At 38.7% G+C, this 22,940-nt stretch overlaps 2 protein-coding genes across 2 annotated transcripts; both read left to right on the top strand.

The window, feature by feature from the left end:
• Positions 1–2,544: 2,544 nt before the first annotated feature.
• Positions 2,545–11,393, top strand: slc25a33 (solute carrier family 25 member 33). Its single transcript, XM_042491750.2, has 7 exons — positions 2,545–2,752; positions 5,371–5,544; positions 6,940–7,017; positions 8,008–8,108; positions 8,485–8,551; positions 9,652–9,932; positions 10,062–11,393. The coding sequence occupies exons 1-7, from the start codon at positions 2,712–2,714 to the stop codon at positions 10,259–10,261; spliced, it is 942 nt and encodes a 313-aa protein (XP_042347684.1). The 5' UTR covers positions 2,545–2,711; the 3' UTR covers positions 10,262–11,393.
• A 4,984-nt stretch (positions 11,394–16,377) lies between these two features.
• LOC121946745 (uncharacterized) lies at positions 16,378–22,928 on the top strand. Its single transcript, XM_042491472.2, has 8 exons — positions 16,378–16,835; positions 18,185–18,223; positions 18,310–18,618; positions 19,762–20,070; positions 20,725–21,039; positions 21,145–21,294; positions 21,382–21,454; positions 22,295–22,928. Exons 1-7 carry the CDS (start codon positions 16,802–16,804, stop codon positions 21,423–21,425), a joined length of 1,200 nt encoding a protein of 399 aa, XP_042347406.1. The 5' UTR covers positions 16,378–16,801; the 3' UTR covers positions 21,426–21,454; positions 22,295–22,928.
• The last annotated feature ends 12 nt before the right edge of the window (positions 22,929–22,940 follow it).

Below are 22,940 nucleotides of genomic sequence, written 5' to 3'. Positions count from 1 at the left end.
CATCTGAATGCTGCACAAGAAAACTGATGTTGATCCAGGTGTTAAAGACTGACGTTCACCTATAATGAATGTCATTTTTACCAACCGCTGCCAATAGTCAGATCTTTTTATCAGTTCTCAGTTCATGTAAAGACTTGTTCATGTTGGCAGGAATCATACAAAGGAGATCCAAACCTTGTTATGCAATATGTGAAATATATGCTCCTCTTTGCCTCTCACTTTGTTTGTTTGCATGTGAACCACAGAATTAATGAAGAATGCCCACACAGGATGAAAAACATGTTATTATGAATGATTGCAAAACAAGACTAAAAGCAAGTTCAGCTGGTTTTAGGGGACTGTTGTGATACAATGACATAGACGTTACTGTGCTGACAAACATGGAGCTGATAGCCTAATTTATCCTCCTGTAGCTTTAAAATCCAGATATCTTCAGGGTGACAGCAGAAGTTACATAACCTACTTTTATTGCTCATGTCTCATTGGTGGACGCCAGCCTAACATAACATCACATGGCCATTTCAGTACAGTTAACAGTGGAGGAGTCATATTTCCTTTCCAATTAAATTCAAGGTCTCTGTTGTTCTGCTGAAAAAGATGAGGTCTCTTATCTGGATTGTTTTTATCTTACTGTGTCCAGTTTCTTATCAGAGTAGGAAAAGTCTCTGTAAAGGTAGGTTGCAGCTATAACAGCAAGAGGTGTAAATAGAAGATAACTGGCTTCAGAACAGATCTCAGTGTACTAATGTGACAGTGATTTGCAAAAACATGTTAGTTCTGACACACCTCTCCAGACTTTGATTAACAACCCTGACAAAGTAATTTTCCATTTGTTATTTTTGCCCCCATCTCACATTCTGTGTTAGGGACTGTTTGTTATGTAATGAGAGGTGAAAAAAAGAGAGGCATAACAAATAATACTTTTGCACAGGGAAGAGATTTGTACTTTTTATTTGTCTTTGAGGAGGGACATATGACTTTAAGTAATTGTATTTATTTAAAAAAATCAACCAGAAGCATAGAATAGTGGTATTTGACCAATATCATTTTATTCAACGCGTCTCATTTAAAGTTTCACCAAAAAAAAACACAACAAAAATACAAACATTTGCACAAGCCAGAACCTCTTAAAATATTAAATTATGCACATGCATGACATGTAAGGTTACTGACAAATGTGAATATTTATGGTGTAGGGGAGGTCATGCATTATCACCCAGTCACTCAGGGAGGCTCAGCGAATAATATTTGTAATTTTGGGCAGGGTCAAAATATAATTAAAAAAGAAAAAGAATGTCACACCCCACCTCCACTGTAAAACAGAGAACGGACCCTTAGTGATTCATATCTACTTCACAAAAGGGAAAATGTTTATGCAGATACTCCAGGGTCTTTGTGTAATAAGTTAATTATATTAATATAGTCAATTAAACAAATTAAACAGAAATATTTTAACCATTATATGAATTCCTGAAATCTCATCTTGACCTAAGTAAGTTTGGTCTGGTTTCCTTATAAATTAAAATATGTAGAAAAAAAAGAAGAAAATTCAGAGAAAGGCTATTAAAATTCCATGTCTGAAAGAGGTGTCATATAAGGAAAGGTTAAGTAAATTACATTTACCAACTCAAGCACAGAGGAGACACAGAGGTGAAATGATTGAGCTTTTTTACAAAATATTATATATCGACTGTGCCTGTCATCCACTTTTGGAATAATAGGCATGATTTAAGAGGGAACTCCTTAAAATTATATCCACTGAGATGTTTCTCTGAAATGAGAATAAAACTTCTTCACACTTTGTGCAGTAAAGTAGGGAATGAGTTTCCAGAGGATGTGGTACAGGCTTCTTAAATTAACTGTTATACTTGATAATTCTGGTAAACAAAGGATATTTTGTAGATTCAAGATTTAAGATTCAAAGTGTTTATTGTCATATGCACAGTATGGAAACATGTTTCCCTGTACAATGAAATTCTTACTTTGCTGTCCACAGAATGCCTAACGTTTAGCAAATATAAAAGAAATATGAAATAGAAATTTAAAAATTTACAATAGAAGAAATTTAGAAATTTACAATAGAAGTAGAAAGAACAGTGCAAATAAAACAGTACAGTGCAAATTCGAACAGTATAAATTTATAAAGCAATTTTGTGATTATTTCTATTTCAGAAAAGTATATTGTGGTGTTTATTTCTTGCATGGTTTGTGTGTTATAGTTGGAGAGTAATACAGTAGGTGTGCAGGTTCTGTAGCCTGTAACAGACAATTTCCATTAAATAAAAAATGTTGTGTGATGCAGACAGAAAAGTGTTTATTTTACACTAAAACCAATGAAGGTCAAGAGGGCCTCCGAGGTTCAGTGTCGCTGTCTTGTTTGCTTGTTTTTGGAGCTTTGCTGCTGGTATATATATAATTGTGCAACAAAGGTGAAGAACAGACCAATAGCGTTTAGCGCGAGCACATGTTCCTACGTCACGGACAACACCCCCGTCCGGCCCTCTGACGTCAATGTTGAGCAGCTCTTGAGTTCAGCGCCGCTCCGCCCTCCGCTGAGAGCTCCGACAAGACACCGGCACGCAGACAGAGAGCACGGCTCAACACCGGGACCATAAAACCGGAGCTCCAGTCTTTATCTTTACATACAAACGCATTTTTTTAAAAAAGCCCATATAATTCGAGTATGGTGGCTGCTTGAAAAAAAGAAAAGGATGGCACAGAAAGACACGTTGCTGAATCTCTTCGCCGGGGGGTGAGTCACTTGAATGCCTTACAACTGGAGTAGTTATTAATAACTCCAAGGTTAATGCAACACCAAGAGGTTACCTTGGGTAACACGTATCTTTTCTACATAAGTGCTTACTTTAAATCCTATCTGAAACCAGATATAGATGAATTTCACGAATATTCGGCATCATAGAGCCGTTAGCCAGCATGCTAGCGTGTGTTAGCATAGCACGATATGCATCTATCTCTATGTCCTTACCTAGCTGACTTCATTATCGGGTAAAATGGCTCATGATATGTGAAATTTATTACAGCAGTTTGTATTTGTTTTTATATCTCAAACCAAACCGTAATATGACGTTGTTGTCTTGGACAATGAACCATACGTATGTCTTTCTATTGACCAGCTAGCGCTACAGCCGTGCGGAAGTCCACCTGCTAGCTATCGTTAGCTAGCACAATAGCGCTAATGTTTGTTGTTTTTATTTTGGTCATGGACTTCGCATTCGCGTAGCAATTGATGTATTAGATAATACATGATGTCAGAACTGACACTGTGTTGTACCCAATGACTCTTAGATAGCGGTTCTTGGTTGTCTCGTCGCGGTCTTGGCTGTCCTTGGTGTTATGTAATAGTGTGCCAGCAGCCACAGCGCGAGCAGATCATCACCACACCACCTGAGCCAAAACGGCTATTTTTAATGTTAACCCCGAATAATATTATGTAGCACTGTGATATAACGACGAGCCACGTGGCATTCAATTGGTGTTAAGGTCACATTTGGACAACACTGGCTTATTAAATATGACGCCATTTTACCCTTGAAGTATTATGATGAGTCTTTAGGTTCACGTGAGCTCCCCCTCTGACACCACGATTTCAAAATGTGTAATCAAAAAAATATGCAATGATCTGATGAGGATGTTCACCAATTGTGGTCTTTCTATTGAAAAAATAATCTTAATTTCAAACGTATAAGATGTGAGGAGAAACAGTATGTAAACAAAATCACTCTTAATAGAATATTGAGGGAGCAAGACAGACAGAAAAGGACACATACACAAAAAAAAACCTAACCACAACTAAAAGATAAAGACACCAGTGACTTGTGACAAAATGTTCACTTGGAATTTTTGAAGAATTTGAAGAATTTTGTGATGAAGAAAGCTTTGTGTAATTAGACTAAATTTCCCTTATATACAAAGAATGGAGTTTTTTGTGTGTATATTTACATTTGTGACTGTAAAATTTAACAAAAAGTAAAATTAGATTGATAAGGAAAAATGCAATAGTATCTTTGGCACAGTAATCATAGCATCCAAACATAATAATTCTGTAGTAAAATCTGAAAGAATATTGTCAACTATAAATTTAGTTAAATCTTTGCACAGCACATGTGTAACACAAATGTTACACAAGTATTTTGTTCTGTGGATCAATTTAAATAAAACTTTATCGGTTTTTTTCTCGCAGGAACTTTTGTACTTAAAGACCAAACTTTTCTCCCTTCAATATGGTGACCAAAGTAAATGTTGCAGCAAGATTACAAAACACATCCTCATGAAACAAAGCCCTTTTTCTGGAGTCAATACTTCTATTAAGGGAAAAACTGGATCTAACGGAGATTGAATGAACATTTTGTTGTAAGATTAATAGTACCCTGCTGCATCGCATTAAAGTGACATGCTTAAACATGCCAAACATGCAGAGAAAACACGTATGTTTACCTCTTAACATTGACTCAGAAAACCAGCAGAACTTGTACAGCAGCCTTTGAAAACAATTCCAAGCGACACCGATATTTAATGCACACAATGTTACGTTATTGGTGGGCTTTCAGAGGGCCAAAACTCCTGCACCCTTTCCCCAAATTTCTTATCTTTGGGGTCAGAGGTCACGGCCAGAACAACTCCACAACACATTAATTCAACATTGTTACGTGCGTTTTTTTGTCAGATTAAGTTGTGCAAAACGGAAAAAGTATAAGGAATATCATTAATTCTCTCTATAATTAACCAGTCAAGCACTGGGATAACAATGGATAGTTGATTAATCATCCAGTTAATGGAGAATTAGGACAGGTGTTACTTTTGCTAAGACGTTTGACTCTCTCTCTGACACAAGCAGTACAGAGGCTTAGTCTAATCTGTTCTAGACTTCTAAGCTTGTCACAGACAAGGTTACAGACAACGTTTATACAGGATGTGAACGGTAAAGAATAAAATAAATGAAAGTTTGTGCCAACATAGGAAGAGTGTACTCTAAAAATAGTCTTTCAACGGGCAAATAATGCTGTATAAGTGCAATTAGAGCATCTGAGCCATAAAATCCCTGTGAGCCAGGTGTTTTGGGTTAACTCTAAGTGTTTCCACCGCAGAGCCCGAGACTGGTTTATGACCATAATTGTTCATTGCACTTGGTCAGTAGTTCCTCAGCTTTGTTATGATGGGAAACACGCTTCTTAGTCAAAGCTGATATAACCAACCTTGCAAATAATAGAACCACTCTGCTTTAAGCAGGTTGGCCACTGTATTACAGTTTTCAGAACATATATATTGTATGGGGATATTGCCGTTGCTCGTTTGTAGGATTTAAAACTTCTTAAGGCCCATAATACTTATTTCTGCCTGTTCAATTTACAGATGTAGTGGTACGGTGGGAGCCATCGTGACATGTCCCCTGGAGGTGTTGAAGACACGGTTGCAGTCCTCTGGCCTCACCCTCCGACCAGTCTTCCAGGTCCACCTGGGCACCCTAAGTGGCACCGGTATTATTCGACCAGGAACTGTTACACCGGGACTGCTGCAGGTCCTACGGTAAGATATCTGTTTGTGTTGTTGTCAGGCAAACAGTGCAGCTGCATGCTGTGTGGGCTGTCCCTTGAGATAATTGGGGTTTTCATCCTGCAGGCAGAGGGACAAAGTGTTCCCTCCGCACAGCTGGAGCACTTTGCTGTTATTTAGCATGTCTCTATAGGGACTGGTGTGATTGTTACTGAGTTTTGCCCTGTGAAGACCTCAGTGTTTAAGGCATATCTTAAGTGTTGACGTCATAAGACATACTTATCAAAATAACCATTTTTGTTTGGAACAATTTTTCTGTGTGGTTTTCGTGATTCAGTCCATACTGCAGACAGCCTGTCATTTGGTTTCTGCTTCCACAGTCTTAACATTCAGGCCTCAAATCCTGTCCCACATAAACTGAGGATTAAGTACATAGTGTCCTGTTCATATTTAGTGTCTTAAACCAGCTGTCTGTGGCAACATAAAACAATCTTTTCCTACAGGGCTTTAGAGATGCACAAAACAAGGTTTCTTTTTTCTTTTTCGGAGTCTTTGAAATATGACTCCTCTTAATTTGGGAGGAACTACAGGCAGCCCTGAAACAACACATTATGTAACAAAACCACAAACTGTTCGGGGCCAAGGGGGAGGAGGGAGGGTTTTCACCAGTGTGCTAGGTTAGTGTTATATTACACTCACAGGGCCAGGGCCACCAACTGAACTGGTCTAGACTGGTCAGCAGTGGCTGTTAAAGTTACATATGTCTAAAGACAATTTATTGTCTTTGAAGAACACACATTTTCTCGTCAGATTGGATTTTATAGTTGTTTCTCAACTTACTTTAGCTGATGCAAATTTGTTTTTCAGAGCTGTCAGTGAGTTCTCTTTGCATTTACAGGCTTATATTTACGAAAACTAACTACGGACCATAAACCCTGTGACCTGAAAAAAGGCTATGATTGTGTTTTAAAACTCTTCGTTGAGAAGGGGCGTGGGGTATTCGGGAGAGAGGGGTGGAATGTGTGAGCAGTGTCTGAGAGATGTGGTTTGCAGACACCAACACCAATTGCAGTTGCACTCCTCCCCCTTCGTTGCCCCAGGCAGACCAGACTGTCATCTGGAGACTGAAGTTCACTACTTGTAAAGAGTTAAAAAAAAAAAAAAGAAAAGAAAAGTGGGAATGTGGCGGACGTGACAAGGCAAGCAACGCAAATGGAACTGGCTTTCATTTATAAACCTAAGCAAAACCAGCTCAAGTGAACAGGAGCGGTCTAACACCTGGAATGATTGCATGAGATGTTATACTCAGAGCCCGGGGTGTTGTCCTAAAAAGACCTTTGCTGTAACATACAGATGGTTAAATATGCACAAGAATAAAAGTTTCTAATATATCAGTGTTTTTCATAGTTGTTTTTACTTTTGTTTCAGATCAATCCTAGAAAAAGAGGGACCAAGATCACTCTTCCGTGGCCTGGGGCCGAACCTTGTTGGTGTGGCCCCTTCAAGGTACAGTGAAATGTCACCGAGTGAATCAAAGTGGTGGTTTCGCAGTAGAGTCTGTTGTTTTCATGTGTCAGAACACATGCCTGCTCAGCAAAGAAAACAAAAGAGGAGGAGGCTGTGTTTACATTTTTTGAACTTAAATGGCTGAAAGCATTAACAGGCCATGTAAACAGGAAGCTGTTACCATCGCAACATCTTCCTAGTTTCCCCGCAAGCCTTAGAGTTTTTTGAGTCATCATATTTGGTTTGTGAAGGCCACAGAGTCAGTCAACATGAAGCTTGTAATTGATTCTTAACACATGACACATAAGATAAAGGAATAAGGAAGTATGTTTGTAGTTTCAGTGTCACGGAGTTTAACAGACACAGTGATAAGGCTGGCTGGATAATAAATGGTCTTGTTTAAGTCAAAAAAGTTCAGTGGTGTGTAGGTACACCTTGTAAAGTTTCATTCTCACATTTGCTTTTACTTTACTATCTTCAAAGTCTTCTAAACGACAGTGACACGGTGATTAAAATGAACAGTCTAGAAACATTTGCCAAGAAATGTTGATTTAGACTTTGAGACTCTCGTTCGACTGAAAAAGGTCACGGGTTACATATACTTTCCCCATCGTTAATGAGTAGCCGCTCCGCAATCCTTTTCCCAGTAATTCGACCGGCCCTCCTTTCTACTGGCCAACTTGGATGCGCTCACATTCAGAGCAGCTCTGTGGGCATCAGTGGTGCCCAGTGCTTATTCAGCCCATTCTGGTGCAGTGACAGTTTGTTCCAGAAGCCTAGCAGAGAGAGTGGGCACTGGGGAACAGACTGCTCTGGATACACGCTGTCAAAGGCCAGCACAAGTCTAAATGCAATCAATTGCATAATTGTCCAGCTGTTATGAAACCAAATTCACATTTTGAAAATGCTGTCATATTTGTATCACTTTGTGTTCATCTGTGCACCTGCTTCTGTGTGGAGTTCTCACTAGTTTGTTCTCTGGTGTTTCAGAGCCATTTACTTTGCTGCATATTCAAAATCTAAAGAGATGTTCAATGGGCTGTTCGTCCCTAACAGCGGAGTGGTGCACATGTCCTCAGCTGGTGTTGCAGGTGAGCTGTTATATACATGCAAAGCAGCTGCAAAATGTGTTCCACAGAAATATAATTTCTAAAGCTTTTATGTGTTTGCATACCACGTCAGTAAAATCATAGAATGCCAACATGAATCTTTTTCAAGTCAGTAGTATAGAAGAAACATTATAGGATGGAAAAAGGCCATAGTTATTATAAGACAAGTATATCTGACTTCAGAATACAGATGTTATGTTGCGTTATATATCCTCTGTAATTCCCCTAAGTTAATTAAAGTGCAACAACGACAATATACTTACAACTTTGTTATGAGTTGCATTAAGGGGATGAAATTAATCTTGTGTTTTACTGCAGTGTAAAAACTGAACATGCTTCTTCTGTCCCCCGTCCTCAGCTTTCGTTACGAACTCTCTGATGAACCCCATCTGGATGGTCAAGACCAGGATGCAGCTAGAGAAAAAGTGTGTACCATCTTAATTTCACCTGTCCTCTGTGTACTTATATTTTTAGCTCTGGTATGACTGTGACATTCTGTGTTAGATATTTGTAAAACAATCTGACTTGTTTGGGAGACATTGCGAGTGAAAAGGTACTCTGTATAATGTGACCTTTAACGGAGCCGTCTTCAGTGTCTTTGGGGTTGTGCAGTTTGTGACACTGAGCGTGTGACCCAGCTCCATAAATACTCAGTGCTGACGCGCTGTCCTGCACGCAGAAGAGGAGTCTATATTTACCTTACTGAGTACAGGGCAGTAGTATCATGTGGGGACAGAAACGAGTCTGTCCACTCTTATTTGAAGAACACCTGTCCTGCAGCACAAAATGGAGGCTTTATGAATGACGGAGGAAAAAGAATGAGTAACTTCAAACAAAATTCAGTTACGTTTGTACTAGTCAATCATTCAACCCAGTAAGCAAACTCTTACAGGGTTGAAAGATAACCGATCACTAAAGTATTAATCAGAAAAAAAGAAGATTCCTGTTTTGATATAATACATCTTGAAAAAATGCTGAACACTGCTTACTTTTCTAAAAAAAAAAAATAGAGTTTAAAAAAATATCATGACTTGAGCCGTTTGTCGGACTTGTCATGCACCTGTAACACGGGATGGACATTGGTTATTTTTGGCTTTTTGTTGATGAGGATTAATTGATAAACACAGGGTTCCCACCGCTATGGAAAACCTGGAAAACTCATTTAATTCCGCAATTTTGTTTTTTGAGGACTGAAAAAGTCACATTTGCAATTTTTGCAGGTTTTGAAAAAAATCATGGAACTTTTTTTGCATAAAGAAATTGTTAAAGAATATTATTCTGTTGACAACCACATAACAATGTGACATAACGGCAAATTAATTTTTTGTAGCTGTTGAAATTTGGAATTTTATTATGGGTCCTTGAAAAGTCATGGAAAAGTTTTTAAATGTCAGTGAAAATGTATGGGAACCCTGTGATTAAAAGTAGAGAGATGATCATCAGCAGTTAGATTTGTTGTTAGTTTCAATCCCCCCAACCAAATGTGATTTTGGCACTAATGCGCCTGACCTGTGTGACTTTTTAGAGCCAAAGGAGAGAAGAAGATGAACGCACTGCAGTGTGCCCGCTATGTTTACAAAACGGAGGGGATTCGGGGCTTCTACCGAGGCCTGACTGCATCTTACGCCGGCATCTCAGAGACCATGATCTGCTTCCTGATCTATGAGACACTGAAGAAACACCTCGCCGAGAGCCAGCTCTCCTCCCCGAACAGTGAAAAGGAGAAAGGAGCGTCGGACTTCCTGGGTCTGATGATGGCAGCTGCTGTTTCAAAGGGCTGTGCGTCCTGCATAGCATATCCACACGGTAAACATTTAGATTCAGTGTTGGTCTCTTGCAACACAACAACCTATTATCAGGGTGGAGTATTTTTTTTTAAATGACTAATACTGTTTTGTTTTCTGTTTTTTTTTTTTTTTTTTTTGGTCTCCACAGAGGTAATTCGGACAAGGCTGCGTGAAGAAGGCAGCAAGTACAAGTATTTCTTCCAGACGGGGAGGTTAATAGCGGTGGAGGAAGGCTACGCTGCTTTTTATAGAGGACTCATTCCACAGCTAATTAGACAAATCCCCAACACAGCCATTGTGCTCTCCACGTATGAACTCATTGTCCATCTGCTGGGAGACTCCAAGTGAAGAAAACACTTGAAAGTTCTCGACAAGCGATGGATGGCACAAAAAACCCAAATATCACTGGGCAAGAGACTGTTGAAAACGCAGCACACACAATTTTTGGGTTGTGGTGCTACAGAGACTTTTACGGGGGAACCGAAGCAGGTTGAACTGTTATCCAAAGAGCTAAACGCATTATTTTATTGAAAGCTTGTCATTTAGGAGTTTATCAAAAATATCTGAAGAATACTTGGTACTTATTTAAACTCCAAACCTGTGAAAAAAGGTCATCTTCTTAGAGGACTAGTGTTAAGTTAAATAAATTATTTTATGTTTTTTGTTATTTTATGACAGTGTTTGTTTCCTATTATCAGTGGTAAATGTACCAGCACAATGACTGCACGGTTGACTCTTTTAGTTAATGAAGGGAAATAATTCAGATAAAGTGCTACTAATAGTGCTTTTCCTTAATATTCATGACCACACGGATCATTTTGACATTTCTGTTTCACAACGTGCTGGGTTTGAAGTTGGAATTACAGAGAAATTTGTTATTTTTCATTAATATATATTCATATATTATGTACAGGTTTATCTGTATGTTTTCTTTGTGGGGAAAAAAGATCACCTTTTACAATATAATGAGAACTTGGATGCTTATTTGACCAGTGGCTCAATAAAATGCTCCAAGAAACTTCATCATTTGGTGATTCACCTCAATACTGACGATTCTGTTAATGCAAAAAAATATACATTTACTGTAATATGAGCACAAAGGCAAAGCAGGGTTGCTGCACTGTAAAGATGGAAAAATCAGAGTATATGAGGGACCAGTTGGCTGGTTCTTTTGGATTAATTTAATTAGAAGTTTCTACCTGGTGCTACCATTACGACCTGGCTAATAAGAAATTCACGTTCATCCAGCCTGAAATGCACAATTAAGACTTTCCTTTGCTCTCCACTTGAAACACAAGGTAGTCTGTTGATGCTTTGATTCAATATCAGGATGTGTTTTCTGAGCGTTCTTGTCCACGTGCTGTTAGTTGCAAAGAATGTGGTTTTTTTTTTTTTTCTCAGTGATTCCTGCTTCACGCACAGTCACGGATCTGGAAACAAGTCTTCCTCAAATCATGCCTATAAAAGTTATTCAGCCCCATGAACTTGTTCTATGCTTTATTGTTTTACAATTGAGTAACAGTAGAGCTCAGCTTCTCTGACCTTAAGCAACATAAAGAAAAAAATTTAATAGATTATTTTTTTGCCAGCTGCTGAAGGAAATGTGTACATATTGACCGTAAAGGTCCCCTGCTTAGGATTTAGGGGGATATATTGGCGGAAATTAAATCTAAGTATGTTTTCTTTAGTGTATTATCACCTGAAAATAAGAGTAATTACATTTTAATTACCTAAGAATGAGCTGTACTCATTTTTCCGGCATGCTATAGCTCCATGTCTCTACAGTAGCCCAGATTGGACAAATCATGTTTTTAGCATCTCACATTTGCCACCGCAGGTAGAAGCTCATCTGCAATGAGCAGTGTCATTTAATTTGTAATTTTGGAGGCACTGTAATTTGCCTCCCAGTAAAATCCTCCCAAATGTCTGAATCTTAAGCCATCAGAGAAGAAGATATGAGCACACATTAGCAGGTGGACGAGACGCTTGCACCGACAGGCCAAACAGTGTCTTAGAATCACTGATTTTTAACGTGAACACTTCACTCACTGTTTTTATGGGGTTTTAATCAATTCGGTGCATATGTGTTGCTGAGGAGGATACTTTAATGGATAATTTGACACCGGAAAATCTTCTTGAACAATGAATGCTGAAGGAAATCTAACCAGGAGAAGTTTCACCTGGTTGCAGTCTGCAATCCTCACTTCTAGATGCCACAGATCTACGGAAATATGACACACTGTCCCTTTAAGTACAAAATATACAGTCCTAAACCAGGCTAGATAATAGGTCTGTTCTTGTTTTGCACATCTAGTTTAATATTTGTCCCCGCTCTTTGTATACCTGATCATGGCCTGTCAGGCTGCACAGATTCCACAAATTCTGGATCGGACTGAGCTCCGGACTCTGAGCCTGTTTGTACCTGGTAATAACATGAGTTTTAGATCCGAACACAACTGGACAGCGATGGCACATTGCTGTTCAGACCTGTGTCTATCATGTCTCTCTAGCTGACCACTTGTATTTAGACTTTGTTAGTGCCCTGCCTTACAGTTATTACAGGGTTCCCTCAGATCTTTAAAAAGTCTTAAAGGGCATTTAATTAATCTGAATGTAAGCCATTAATTGTTATGAATGTGAATGTGAATATGAATGTTATGCCTTAAATCAATCTTTCAAAAGTCTTAAAAAATTGGGTGACATGAGAAGTAGGATTTTATAAATTGTTTTTTTCTGATGTTGCATTGTAATTTTTCATAATAATTGGTAACATTCATTTGTTGTTAAATCATTTACCAAAAATCTCTTCTTAAGCTCATCATGATGGGATCCAGGCAGTGGTATCTCACATGTAGAGTGGAATAAACAAAATCGCCAAGAAAACCAGCCAACAAATGGCAGATATTTCCAACTTCGGTTTGTAAACTAAATAATTATTATAATATGTTCATTGTCTTCCATGTCTTCCACTCTTAAAAGGGATTTTTTTTAGTATAGATTATCTAAAGTTTTTACAGGACAAAAAAATATCATGTGTTATGTTAATGGATGTATCTTTACAACTGGAGATATCAGTCAGCAGAATTAAACACGTCTCCTACAATAGGGCAAAACAATGGACACTCACGCCATGACCCCACCCCCAGTGTATTGATAAAAACCATAAAAACTGCCTGGCTATAACAAGTAACTAGGCACTGCCATGTAAAATAATTAGCAAATGTAATCATAAATAAATGTGACAAATCGCCATAATTATTACTACTGGTTCTAGTATTACAGTGTACAAGTGTATGGCATAATTATGTGGTATACTGTATATCTGTTGTTACTTAGGATAAATAATATGATATAAAATGGACTTAGTTGTCTAATTTTTTTTTTTTTTTCAGATGGGGGACTCGGCGGATTTGGTCCCCCTTAACAATGACTCAGTGGCCACGGCCTCGAGTCATGCAACACTTTCTCCGACTCCACATAAAATGGGTAAGTTATAGATCATTAACAAACTGTCACCAAAACAACCAGCATGTCCTGAACTGATGACGCTGTCCTTGTTGGGGACACATTATGACACACTGAAGTTTACATTACAAAAGATATGTGGTCCAACATGTCCAGGCCTAAACAGAGCCTGAGAATTTGGTCATTTTTAGGACTCTGACATCGTTGCTTTGAAGCCTTTGTCTCCCAAGTCACAGTTCTCTTTCAGACTGAAGCAAGTTCAAGGATATCTTTGTTTTTTACAGGTTTAATTTTTACCCTCTGCCCTTACTGCCTCTCTGGGCCAAGGTTTGCCTTAAAGGAAGTATCTGCTCATGATGACTCACAGTCAATCACAGACACAAATGAAGTACTTAAAATGCAAACACAGTTTTGCTTACGATACATAAAAGGCAGGAAAGCAACCTCATCCACAGGAAAGCTTAGTCATCTCTATCAGGAAATATAAATGGGGAAAAAAGGCTTTGAGGCATCTATTGGGTTTGTCACTCGGTGTGTGATATAATTTCACAACTCATACATGAATCAACAAGAATGTCCTCTGCTAAATGTGGTTTTGGGTTGATTCATCCACATTATTCTCCCCAACCGGGAAGAACTGGCTCATAAACAAAATGCTTTAGAGGGGGCGGATTGCAGGAGAAGTGTGTTGATGTGGACTATCCTCACTGAATGTGTGGATATTTGTCTACAATAGCAACTGAGGTGAAGGTCATCTCTGAGCTGCTGGTCTCCTATTGATACTCTGAAATGAACACAACAGGGTTACAACAATTGGGCTGCCAGGTTGTATAAAATCCCTTCTGCTGTTGTTTCTGCTCCTTCTTAGTAAGGGTTCATGGGTCTAAATTTAGAAAGACGTCATCAATTCTTTAAATAAAAATGTTAGGGGGAGAAAAGTCCTTAATACAATATGATTACATCAATCTGTCTTATTAGTTAGAAATTCTCTCTTTGTGCCTCCACAGTGTGTCCTTGTTGAGCCATAGCACAGGGATAACAATAATAAAGAGGAATTTGGATAGTAATAAGTCCTTTTTAACCCTGACTAACATAATAAAAACCCTAATGTTCCACAAAGAAGACACCCACCTGATGTGGCTGATTCATCTGCAAAGTGTCACTCAAATTACTTAACCTGTACAAACCAGGAAAGACTCAACATGACCGAAACTACTCCTTTTACCAGCATATGACTGGTTCCAATCCAGTTCCTGCACCTAATTTTAAACCGCTCAGGGCATTTCTTTACTGGAACCAAAAAATAGCAGATTTTCCCTGACCTGAAGTGCAAACTGTGACAACATAATTGGGTGTCTCCTATTCTGCAGACCGATAAGAGTGGACAGAGAAGACAACAACAGAGACATTAAGTAAGAAATTGTCAGGCAAAAAAGAGCGTGCAGTGGTCTCATTAATAGCTGGTATGTGCTTGTTTTTGGGGTACAGTCAAATATCTGTAACAGAAAAAAGACTGGAAGTAATCAATGAGATCCATGATTTAGCTGCTTTGTTTACTTCTGTTGTGCAAAATGCAACGCCCTCCCTTTATGACACATCATTGATTGCAAAGTGTCTAAATGCGGGCTGGTTCATTGGATAGCGCCATGGTTGCATCATTGTCAATGTGTGTCAGCCCAAAGCCTTCCTCAGGGTGTCGATGTAAAATAGAGACACAGTCAAAACCCACTCAGTACTGGCCACCTGTCTAAGTTCACAAAAAATCCAAACTGGTAGAAAATATTTCCACACACACATACATCTGTGCAGTGTTTCACTTAATACTCGAGCTTTCCATCTATCAGACCTTACTAAGAACATACATGAATCAACTATGGACAGGAAGGTAAAAATAACCCATCTCAGTCAAATCATTCACAGTATGCAACACGCTGAATTGTTTGGTACTATTATAAGGTGCTTCTGATTGTATGTACTGTAATCACTGTGTTCCAACTAGAATGGCTTTCATTTGTATGCTTCACAGTACTTTAGTCAGTACCCAAAAAACTACAATTCCCAGGAGGCAGAGCTTCTACCACTAGGGTTGTGCACAGGTGTGTTGCATAGTGACAGTGATTTGTCTGAAATCGGTTACTTTAACCTCCCTGTCCATTGTTGATTGGGATGTATAAAATTGGGTTGTTGGAGCTGACCTTAGTCAGCTTAGATCATGCATACAAATACTGGTATATATGTTTGAACTTTTTTTCAATATGGACATACTGCTTATAATGTTAGCTTGGTAAGGTTCTCCACAATTCAGTCATTCAGTTAATTTTACTGACACTGTGAGCACCAAAGAGGACAGCATTACAAAAAAAAGGGAGGGAGATTAGTAGAGGACTATTTTAAAAAAGCTAAGGAAAAATGTCCAATGAACTGTATTTGTAATCAGCAAAATTATGTATTTCAAATTATTTTACAGAGTTTAAAAAAAGCATATATCTTCCATTTCATTTCTGGCTTTGTAATTACTTTTTTACTTTCTCGTTTTTTTCCTTTTTTTTTTTTTACACTATTTTTGGAAATTTTTCAGGTTAATATCTTTTACATTCCACAGATTTCATACTAACTTCTGGGTCATTTCTTCTTTTGTTGCTCAGTTACCTTCTTCCTAAAAAAGGCCAATTTGATCTCAAAAGGTTAAATAAATGATTTAATTGTGTTTCCATCTTTGCTGAGCAACAGTTTTGTGTAAAAAGAAAATAAAAGCCCGTCCCATATAGATGCCTATCCCAAATATAAGCCTGCTAAGTTCAACGATTTAAGAAAATAATAGCCCGCGCTATTAATTGAAGTTTTACGGTATATTTTTATTTTTATAGAAATAGTTTTGTTGGGTCCATAGAGCGTATGATTTTCAGATATGCTGCATGCAGTGACATTGAAGGTATTTGTAGCTCCGGCCTTGCGACCTTCCGTAAATAGTGAGGTAATGGGTTTAAAGCGGCTCTGCGGCTTGTGGTGACCTCTGCCTGCCGCAGAGAGAACAGCTCCGCACCGGGACAAACACCCTGACCGTGGCGGCCCGAAGGCATCCTGCATTCCCAGCGTTTTCCTGACAGTCTCATGGACATCATGTTGTGGTGACAGCCGCCTGGGCTGGACTCATCAGCAGCCTCGCTCTGACAACTTTTAATAGTTCACTCACTGCGTGAGCGTCGCCCAGCTCTCGAGAATGTCTTTGCACGCGCGTCGTTAGTGTCAGTTGGTTAAAGTTGTCTAGCCGTTAGCTCTCTGTTTAGTTAGCATATACAAGCGTTTGTAGCACACAAGCTAGCTAATGTCTTGTGTGGTCACCAGCTTTAAGCGGCTGTCAGCATCATCATTGGGACCACGGGTATCTTTCATACCCGGCCGTCTGATGGAAGGGTGACGGGAATGATGCTGAGCTTCCTCCGTATCATTTTAACAGGTGAGCTAAAAATGGCTAGCTACGCTGATTAGCAAGCTAACTCTGAAGCAGCACCAGCTAGGTAGCTTATGGTTTGTGTGGTTATGCAACGGGATAATTTACCTGGCAATTCACTTTAGTTTGCGCTGTTACATATAGGCGACTACATTATATTCAACAAAGGAAAATATAAAAGTGTTTTCTCGTGTTTGTACCGTCTAAAACTTTGTCTCAAAAAGATGACCCAATGCTAGCACCCTGCAGCTGAATTGTCTTACAACGTTAATTAAAGTAAGAGACTGATCAGTCGGCAAATACAGTGAGCTGAAATTACAGTAGACACTGGAATACAGCCATTGCAATATAAAAAATACTGTGCAAATTGAAAAATTTGTAGCATCTGAAGTGCACAAAGGTAAATAAAGTGCATGGTGATCCTGTAAAATGAGCAGGATAGATTAAGAGATAAACATCTCTCCATCATGACGTTGTTGTCAACATAAAAGACAAGAAACAATATAAAAACACCCTAGGTGTCATATTTATATATAACGTAATCAACAGAAGCATCCATAGTCATTATCATCAACATCACCATCAATCATCACATAAACATACCAAAAATAACAACTTGCCAAGAGATTAGCCTCTACTTAATGTGACTCTTCCCCTACTCTGTATTCAAAAGAGAAATAAATGAAGGGAGGAGACTTAAAAAATTATTTCAGTTGAGCATGCTGGGCAGTTTGTACAATGGTTTATTTTTGCATTATTTTGTTTATTTTTATGTGAGACATGTAAAGTCATTTTGATGAAATATCACCATTCTAAGCTTAGATTTGGTTATGTGTTTTCTAATGGTGAGTTTTCATCTCATAAAGTGTTCAAGGACTGTTGCAAATTTGAAAATCCAACAATAATTTCTGTTTTCACAGTTTTTGGCTATGATAAATGGTGTCATTTTGTTGAATTTTAAAGATAACATACCTTCAGTATGGGAATTTCTCTGTAAGATATCCATCCCAGAAAACACTGTGGTTTCATGGTATTACAAAATTATTATTATTATCAGTTACGCTTACCCTTAAAGGAATTTTAAAAAAAAGATTTTTAAAACAAATTTTAAAAATTGAATTTTAAAAATTCCTTTTGAAAATAACTACAGATTTGATTCTCTGTCCAGTTGTATTTTTCCAAAACCATAGATAAATAAATGTACACGGTGTGATAACAAATAATTGATGTTAATGTTAATAGATGTACCTAATAAACGAGCAACTGAGTGTAAATAGCTGCTATTGTTGAAATTTGAAGTATGTTTGAATCTGTGTTTGTCTCATAATAATTCCATGTTTGTAATTTTCTCTCAGGCCTGTTAGGAGTTCTCTGGGATGGAGTTACGGCTTTTGGTAAGATTTGGATCGATATAAACCTGCTGCATCCATAGCTGTTCATAACACTTTTGGTTTCTCAGTAATTTTTCTGTGGTCCACAGGTGGAGTGAGATTAGTGGATGGGGAGAACAAGTGTTCTGGCAGAGTTGAAGTACGCCGCCATGACCAGTGGGGGACAGTTTGTGACCACGGGTGGGACCTCCGAGAAGCTGATGTGGTGTGCCTGGAGCTGGGCTGTGGCTTAGCTGTGTCACCTGTACATGGTGCAGTATTTGGTGCAGGCAGTGGAGAGATCTGGCTGAGGCATGTCCAGTGCACAGGACACGAGTCCAGTTTGACACGCTGTGCTGTCGTCCTCCACAGTAATGAACACTGCACCCATGAGAATGATGCAGGGGTGAAATGCTCAGGTGAGACTCAGCTCTGTCGAGGTATTTTATCTGCTGTGGAGCAGAGCCACATGGTTGACGTGAGTGATTTCTGCTGGTTGGATTCATAGAGGCTATTCTGGTTATTGACAGGGTTCCCACAAACCTGGAAATGTCACGGAATTTAACTCATTTTTAAGGCCTGAAATAGTCATGAAATTAGTAAAAAGCATTGAATGTTTGGAAAAAACATGGAATTGTTGTGTTTAAAAAAAATAATTGTTACAGTAATTTGGGGCCTCAACGTAATGTTATAACAGCAAATGTATCTTCTTTAAGTTAGCTGTTAACATAATGTAGCTCTAATATGTGTTGACTTAGGACAACATGATGTGTCTTTTCTGCACAGATATTGCGATGCGTAATGGTTGCATCAATGGACATCAAACAGGGATGCACAATATTGGATTTTTTGCCGATATCCGATATGCTGATATATAACAACTCATTTTGCTGGTAACTGATACCTATATCGATGTATACACTTTTTTCCCACCTAATTTTAGTGATCATCAAGTCTCTTCTGTTGTGGAATTATATGCATATGCATACGCTTTGTTGTGATGGCTCACCAGCAGATGGAGACATTAAATGCAATGCTTTTTAATGGATGTAATATTCATTCATTGTGCAAAATTTAAAAAAAAAAAAACTGTGACTACGGGTTGATTTTTGTACGTTTTACTTTTCGATAAAACAAAAATTTTAATTGGTTTGTGATACTGGCAGATATCGGCATGTTGGCGGATTCCGATATTTCATTTTAAAGCCAAAATCTGCTGATACTGATGACATACCAATATTATTGTGCATCCCTAGGGTGCATTGTCAAATAAGGCAAATTAGCTTAAACAAATAATTTGCTGCTTCATACAAATGGAAAAGTTGCACCGTTCTCATTGTGACCAATATCAGACAAGCCTTTCAGGTTATGTGTCTGTGACATTATGGGAAGTTAGACTTAGCCGGCAAGTGCTGAATGCACAGTGAAATGCATGCTGTTCCAAAATGGAAATTTTATCATGTGTCTTTGAAAAGTCATTGAAAAATTTTGAAATTTTGTCAGTGCCAGTATAACTGCCACTGCCTTATTCACATTTTGGGATTGTTTTTTTTTGCTCACAGGTACCCTTTTAATGCCCACCCTCACCCTGCTGTCACCTCACACTGTGTTCTCTCCCGGCGAGGCTGTCCGCTTTGGCTGCAGTGTACTGCTGGGTCACCACCTCAGTGACTTCCACCTGTACAAGCATGGAGTTTCCACGCCACTGGTTACACAGAGGGCGGACCAGACCCTGACCAGAGTAGAGCTCACACTGTCCGACATAGAGACGTTCCACCAGGGCAGCTACAGTTGTCGGTACAGGATCAAGAGTGGTTTCCCTTCTCAGTTGCTCGAATCTCCACCCAGCAACTCCATCAACATCACTGTTGGTAAGTTGTAACTGCGTTGTCTAATCCATATCAGCTGTTAGTGCCCACTCTCATGGCACTTTGTTTTGTTGTGAAATCTATCTTAGACAATTGTTTCTCTGCCCAAGTCGACATAATGGGTGTGTGTCAATGCCATGCCACTTAAGTTTAATTAGACAGTGTTTGAATCCTTGGATCTTCGTCAGGTTAAGAAATTGATTGAATGCACATTTCCAGTACATGTATGTCTGTTTAATGTTATTACATATTTTTATTTATATGGCACTCTGTATTGTCATTCTTTCATTCATTGTAGTAGTGTTACATATACTGTAATTATCATCAACTAATTTTGATTTATTTAATTTTCCATATTCATTGTGGTATTGGCAATTACATTCTGCACGTAATGGTATTTTTTAATCTGATGTTCTGATTTTTGACTTTTTTTTATATGACTCTCACAGATTATTAATTAGTATAAATCTCGAGTATAACCCTACCGAAAAGGCTTTTTTATTTTAGAATATTTTATAAAGAAATGGTTATAAGTAAAATTCTAATTTTACAGTTAAGGCCCAATTTGGTTTTGAACAAAATCCACATCTTTAACCTGATGAAACCTCTGTATTACCCTAAATAACCTTTTTAATTCTTTTTTGACTGATCCCACAGTGGAACTCTTGACTCCCCAACACTGGTACAACACGTCCACCGAGGCCCCGGCTGGTTCCGTCATTAAAGGCCACAATTTCAACATCACCTGCTCCACCCCGCAGCAGTACCCTGGAGGTTCCTTCCAGCTGCGTCTGATCCGCTCCAATGGCACAGTGCGCCAGTCCCTGCCTGCCCTCACCCCGTCCGTCACTTTCACCTTTCCCAACGCCCAGAGCTCCAACGAGGGCTACTACTACTGCCTGTATCGGGTCCAGCTGGGTGGACGCACCTTTGTCTCCAGAGAGAGCCAGCCCCTGCCTATAGCCATCAGAGGTGACACTGATAATAATAATCCGTGAGATTCTATGTAGATATTCCTAAAGTGTACAGCTTTTTACTGGTTGCATGTAACTTATACATTGCTCCACTCCCCCTCAGACCCAGATCCAGTACTGAGTCCAATGGTGATCAGCTGGCTTGTGTCCGGCCTGACATTTGTTGTGGCTGTCATCATTATAATCATTGTGGCCAAGGTGCTGTGTAACAAAGAGAAGAAGCCCACTGAACTGGAGCGAGAGACCAGAACCTGTAAGTTCCTCTTTCCAACAGAAGCTTTTGAGCTCAGAAAATATCCTGTATGTGGACCCAGAATAATAGATGTGTGTCTGTCCTCAGGTGTGGACAACACTTATGTTGCCTTATCAATCAACAAGCTATGACGGAGTATGCAGGCAAAAGATCACTAAAGGTATTGAAGGTCATACATAATACTTGCACATTTGGTGCCTATAAAATAGTATTTACCCTCCTTGGAGGTTTCGTGTTTTATTCTTTTATGAAAATTAATCAAAGGAGATTTGATTTTTTTCTTGTATCTTTGGAGGTAGGGCTGGGCGTTATTAATATAGGATGAAACGATATTTATTATATAAAGATAGTTTGATATTGTGTTATGTAATATATGTTTACAACTGATCTGATCAGAACAATGGATGAGAGGAGCAGCTGTTTGTGAGTGAAAGCAAACTTTTAGACCCAGCAGAATGAAAGGTTTCACTTTCAATAGGCCTAAATATCTAGTGCTCCGCCTCTTCCCAGAGTATGCTCAGTGACGACAGTGTGGTGCTGAAAATAACTAAACAGTATATATATATTCCCATCCAGCTCCAAAAATATCTTGTGCCGCCAGGTTTTTTAATTTAGTGGCCAGCCAAAAATAAAATTATGTATAAAAAATTTTAAAGCATATCCTCATAAAATAGTTACCATGATATTTTACAAAAATGCACATACAATTGTTCATATATCTAATAAAGTAGTACCCCTTGTTATTATGTTACATACTTAACGCAAAGTTTCGTTCTTAAAGTGAAGATCAATACTGTGGGTTGAGTTGAGAAAAGGAAGCACGCCACAGAATTCACCGTGATTTAATATTGTGAACAAATGTATCTGTAATACTTTCAAGGAGGGGTGAATACTTTTCATAGGCACTGTAATATTTGATTTTTCATCTCCTGTGTCCATTTTCTTACTTGTGCCACATTAATGAAGTCAAGTGAAGCATTTTGTTTCATGTTTTTCGCAGAATCACAATTGGGTGGACAGTTAGAGGGCTCTCACTGCGTCCATCGTGAATTCAGTCTGCAGGACTGCTTGGTCGGTCATCCACCACATCTTTGGCAAAAGGCACCACCTGGACCCAGTTCAGTACAGTTTAGATGAGGCACAATTTTGACTGAACTCTAATAGATCTCCATCACACTGAACTTCAGGCTAGTGTCACTGCTGGGAAATAATGGATATAATGGTGAGACGTGATCTATCAGCCACAGAAGACCGACAGTAGTATGTATTTCCAGTTCAAAGTCTGTAGTGGTTCTAGCTAGACTCAGACTTGGCTACTGCCATGACACCAGATGTATGAAATGTAAAATCGCTACTAAAAGTTAAAGGGGGGGGGGACTGTTATGTGGGCCCCTCTGGTCTGTATAAATGCAGTTTAAAAACATTTTGTATTTATTACCAGGTAACACTAATGATAGGCTCCACTAGCTTAAGATGTACGTGCTTCTACAGATCAATGATCCTTAAAGGATTAGATGTTTTTGTATTTAAGTCTAACCCTACTATGCATCTTATGTCATTTAAAATATGTACATAATTGCACTTAAAGTTGGTAAATAGAAGCTGTAGTTGATTAAAATGCTGCTGTTGTTGGAGCTTCTTGGTTC

Source organism: Plectropomus leopardus, chromosome 9 (genome assembly GCF_026936395.1).
Source record: "Plectropomus leopardus strain MGB_pleo_1.0 chromosome 9, ASM2693639v1, whole genome shotgun sequence".
NCBI classification, from domain to species: domain Eukaryota; kingdom Metazoa; phylum Chordata; class Actinopteri; order Perciformes; family Serranidae; genus Plectropomus; species Plectropomus leopardus.
This window is presented reverse-complemented; position numbering and strand designations above follow the sequence as displayed.

Bases quoted from the DNA above. Each gene is read 5' to 3' on its own strand.
- LOC121946745 (XM_042491472.2), top strand. From the start codon at position 16,802: ATGATGCTGAGCTTCCTCCGTATCATTTTAACAG. The intron at 16,836-18,184 runs GTGAGCTAAAAA...ATTTTCTCTCAG, and splicing joins CCTCCGTATCATTTTAACAG to GCCTGTTAGGAGTTCTCTGG. The intron at 18,224-18,309 runs GTAAGATTTGGA...TGTGGTCCACAG, and splicing joins GGATGGAGTTACGGCTTTTG to GTGGAGTGAGATTAGTGGAT.
- slc25a33 (XM_042491750.2), top strand. From the start codon at position 2,712: ATGGCACAGAAAGACACGTTGCTGAATCTCTTCGCCGGGGG. The intron at 8,552-9,651 runs GTGTGTACCATC...GTGACTTTTTAG, and splicing joins AGGATGCAGCTAGAGAAAAA to AGCCAAAGGAGAGAAGAAGA. The intron at 9,933-10,061 runs GTAAACATTTAG...TGGTCTCCACAG, and splicing joins CTGCATAGCATATCCACACG to AGGTAATTCGGACAAGGCTG.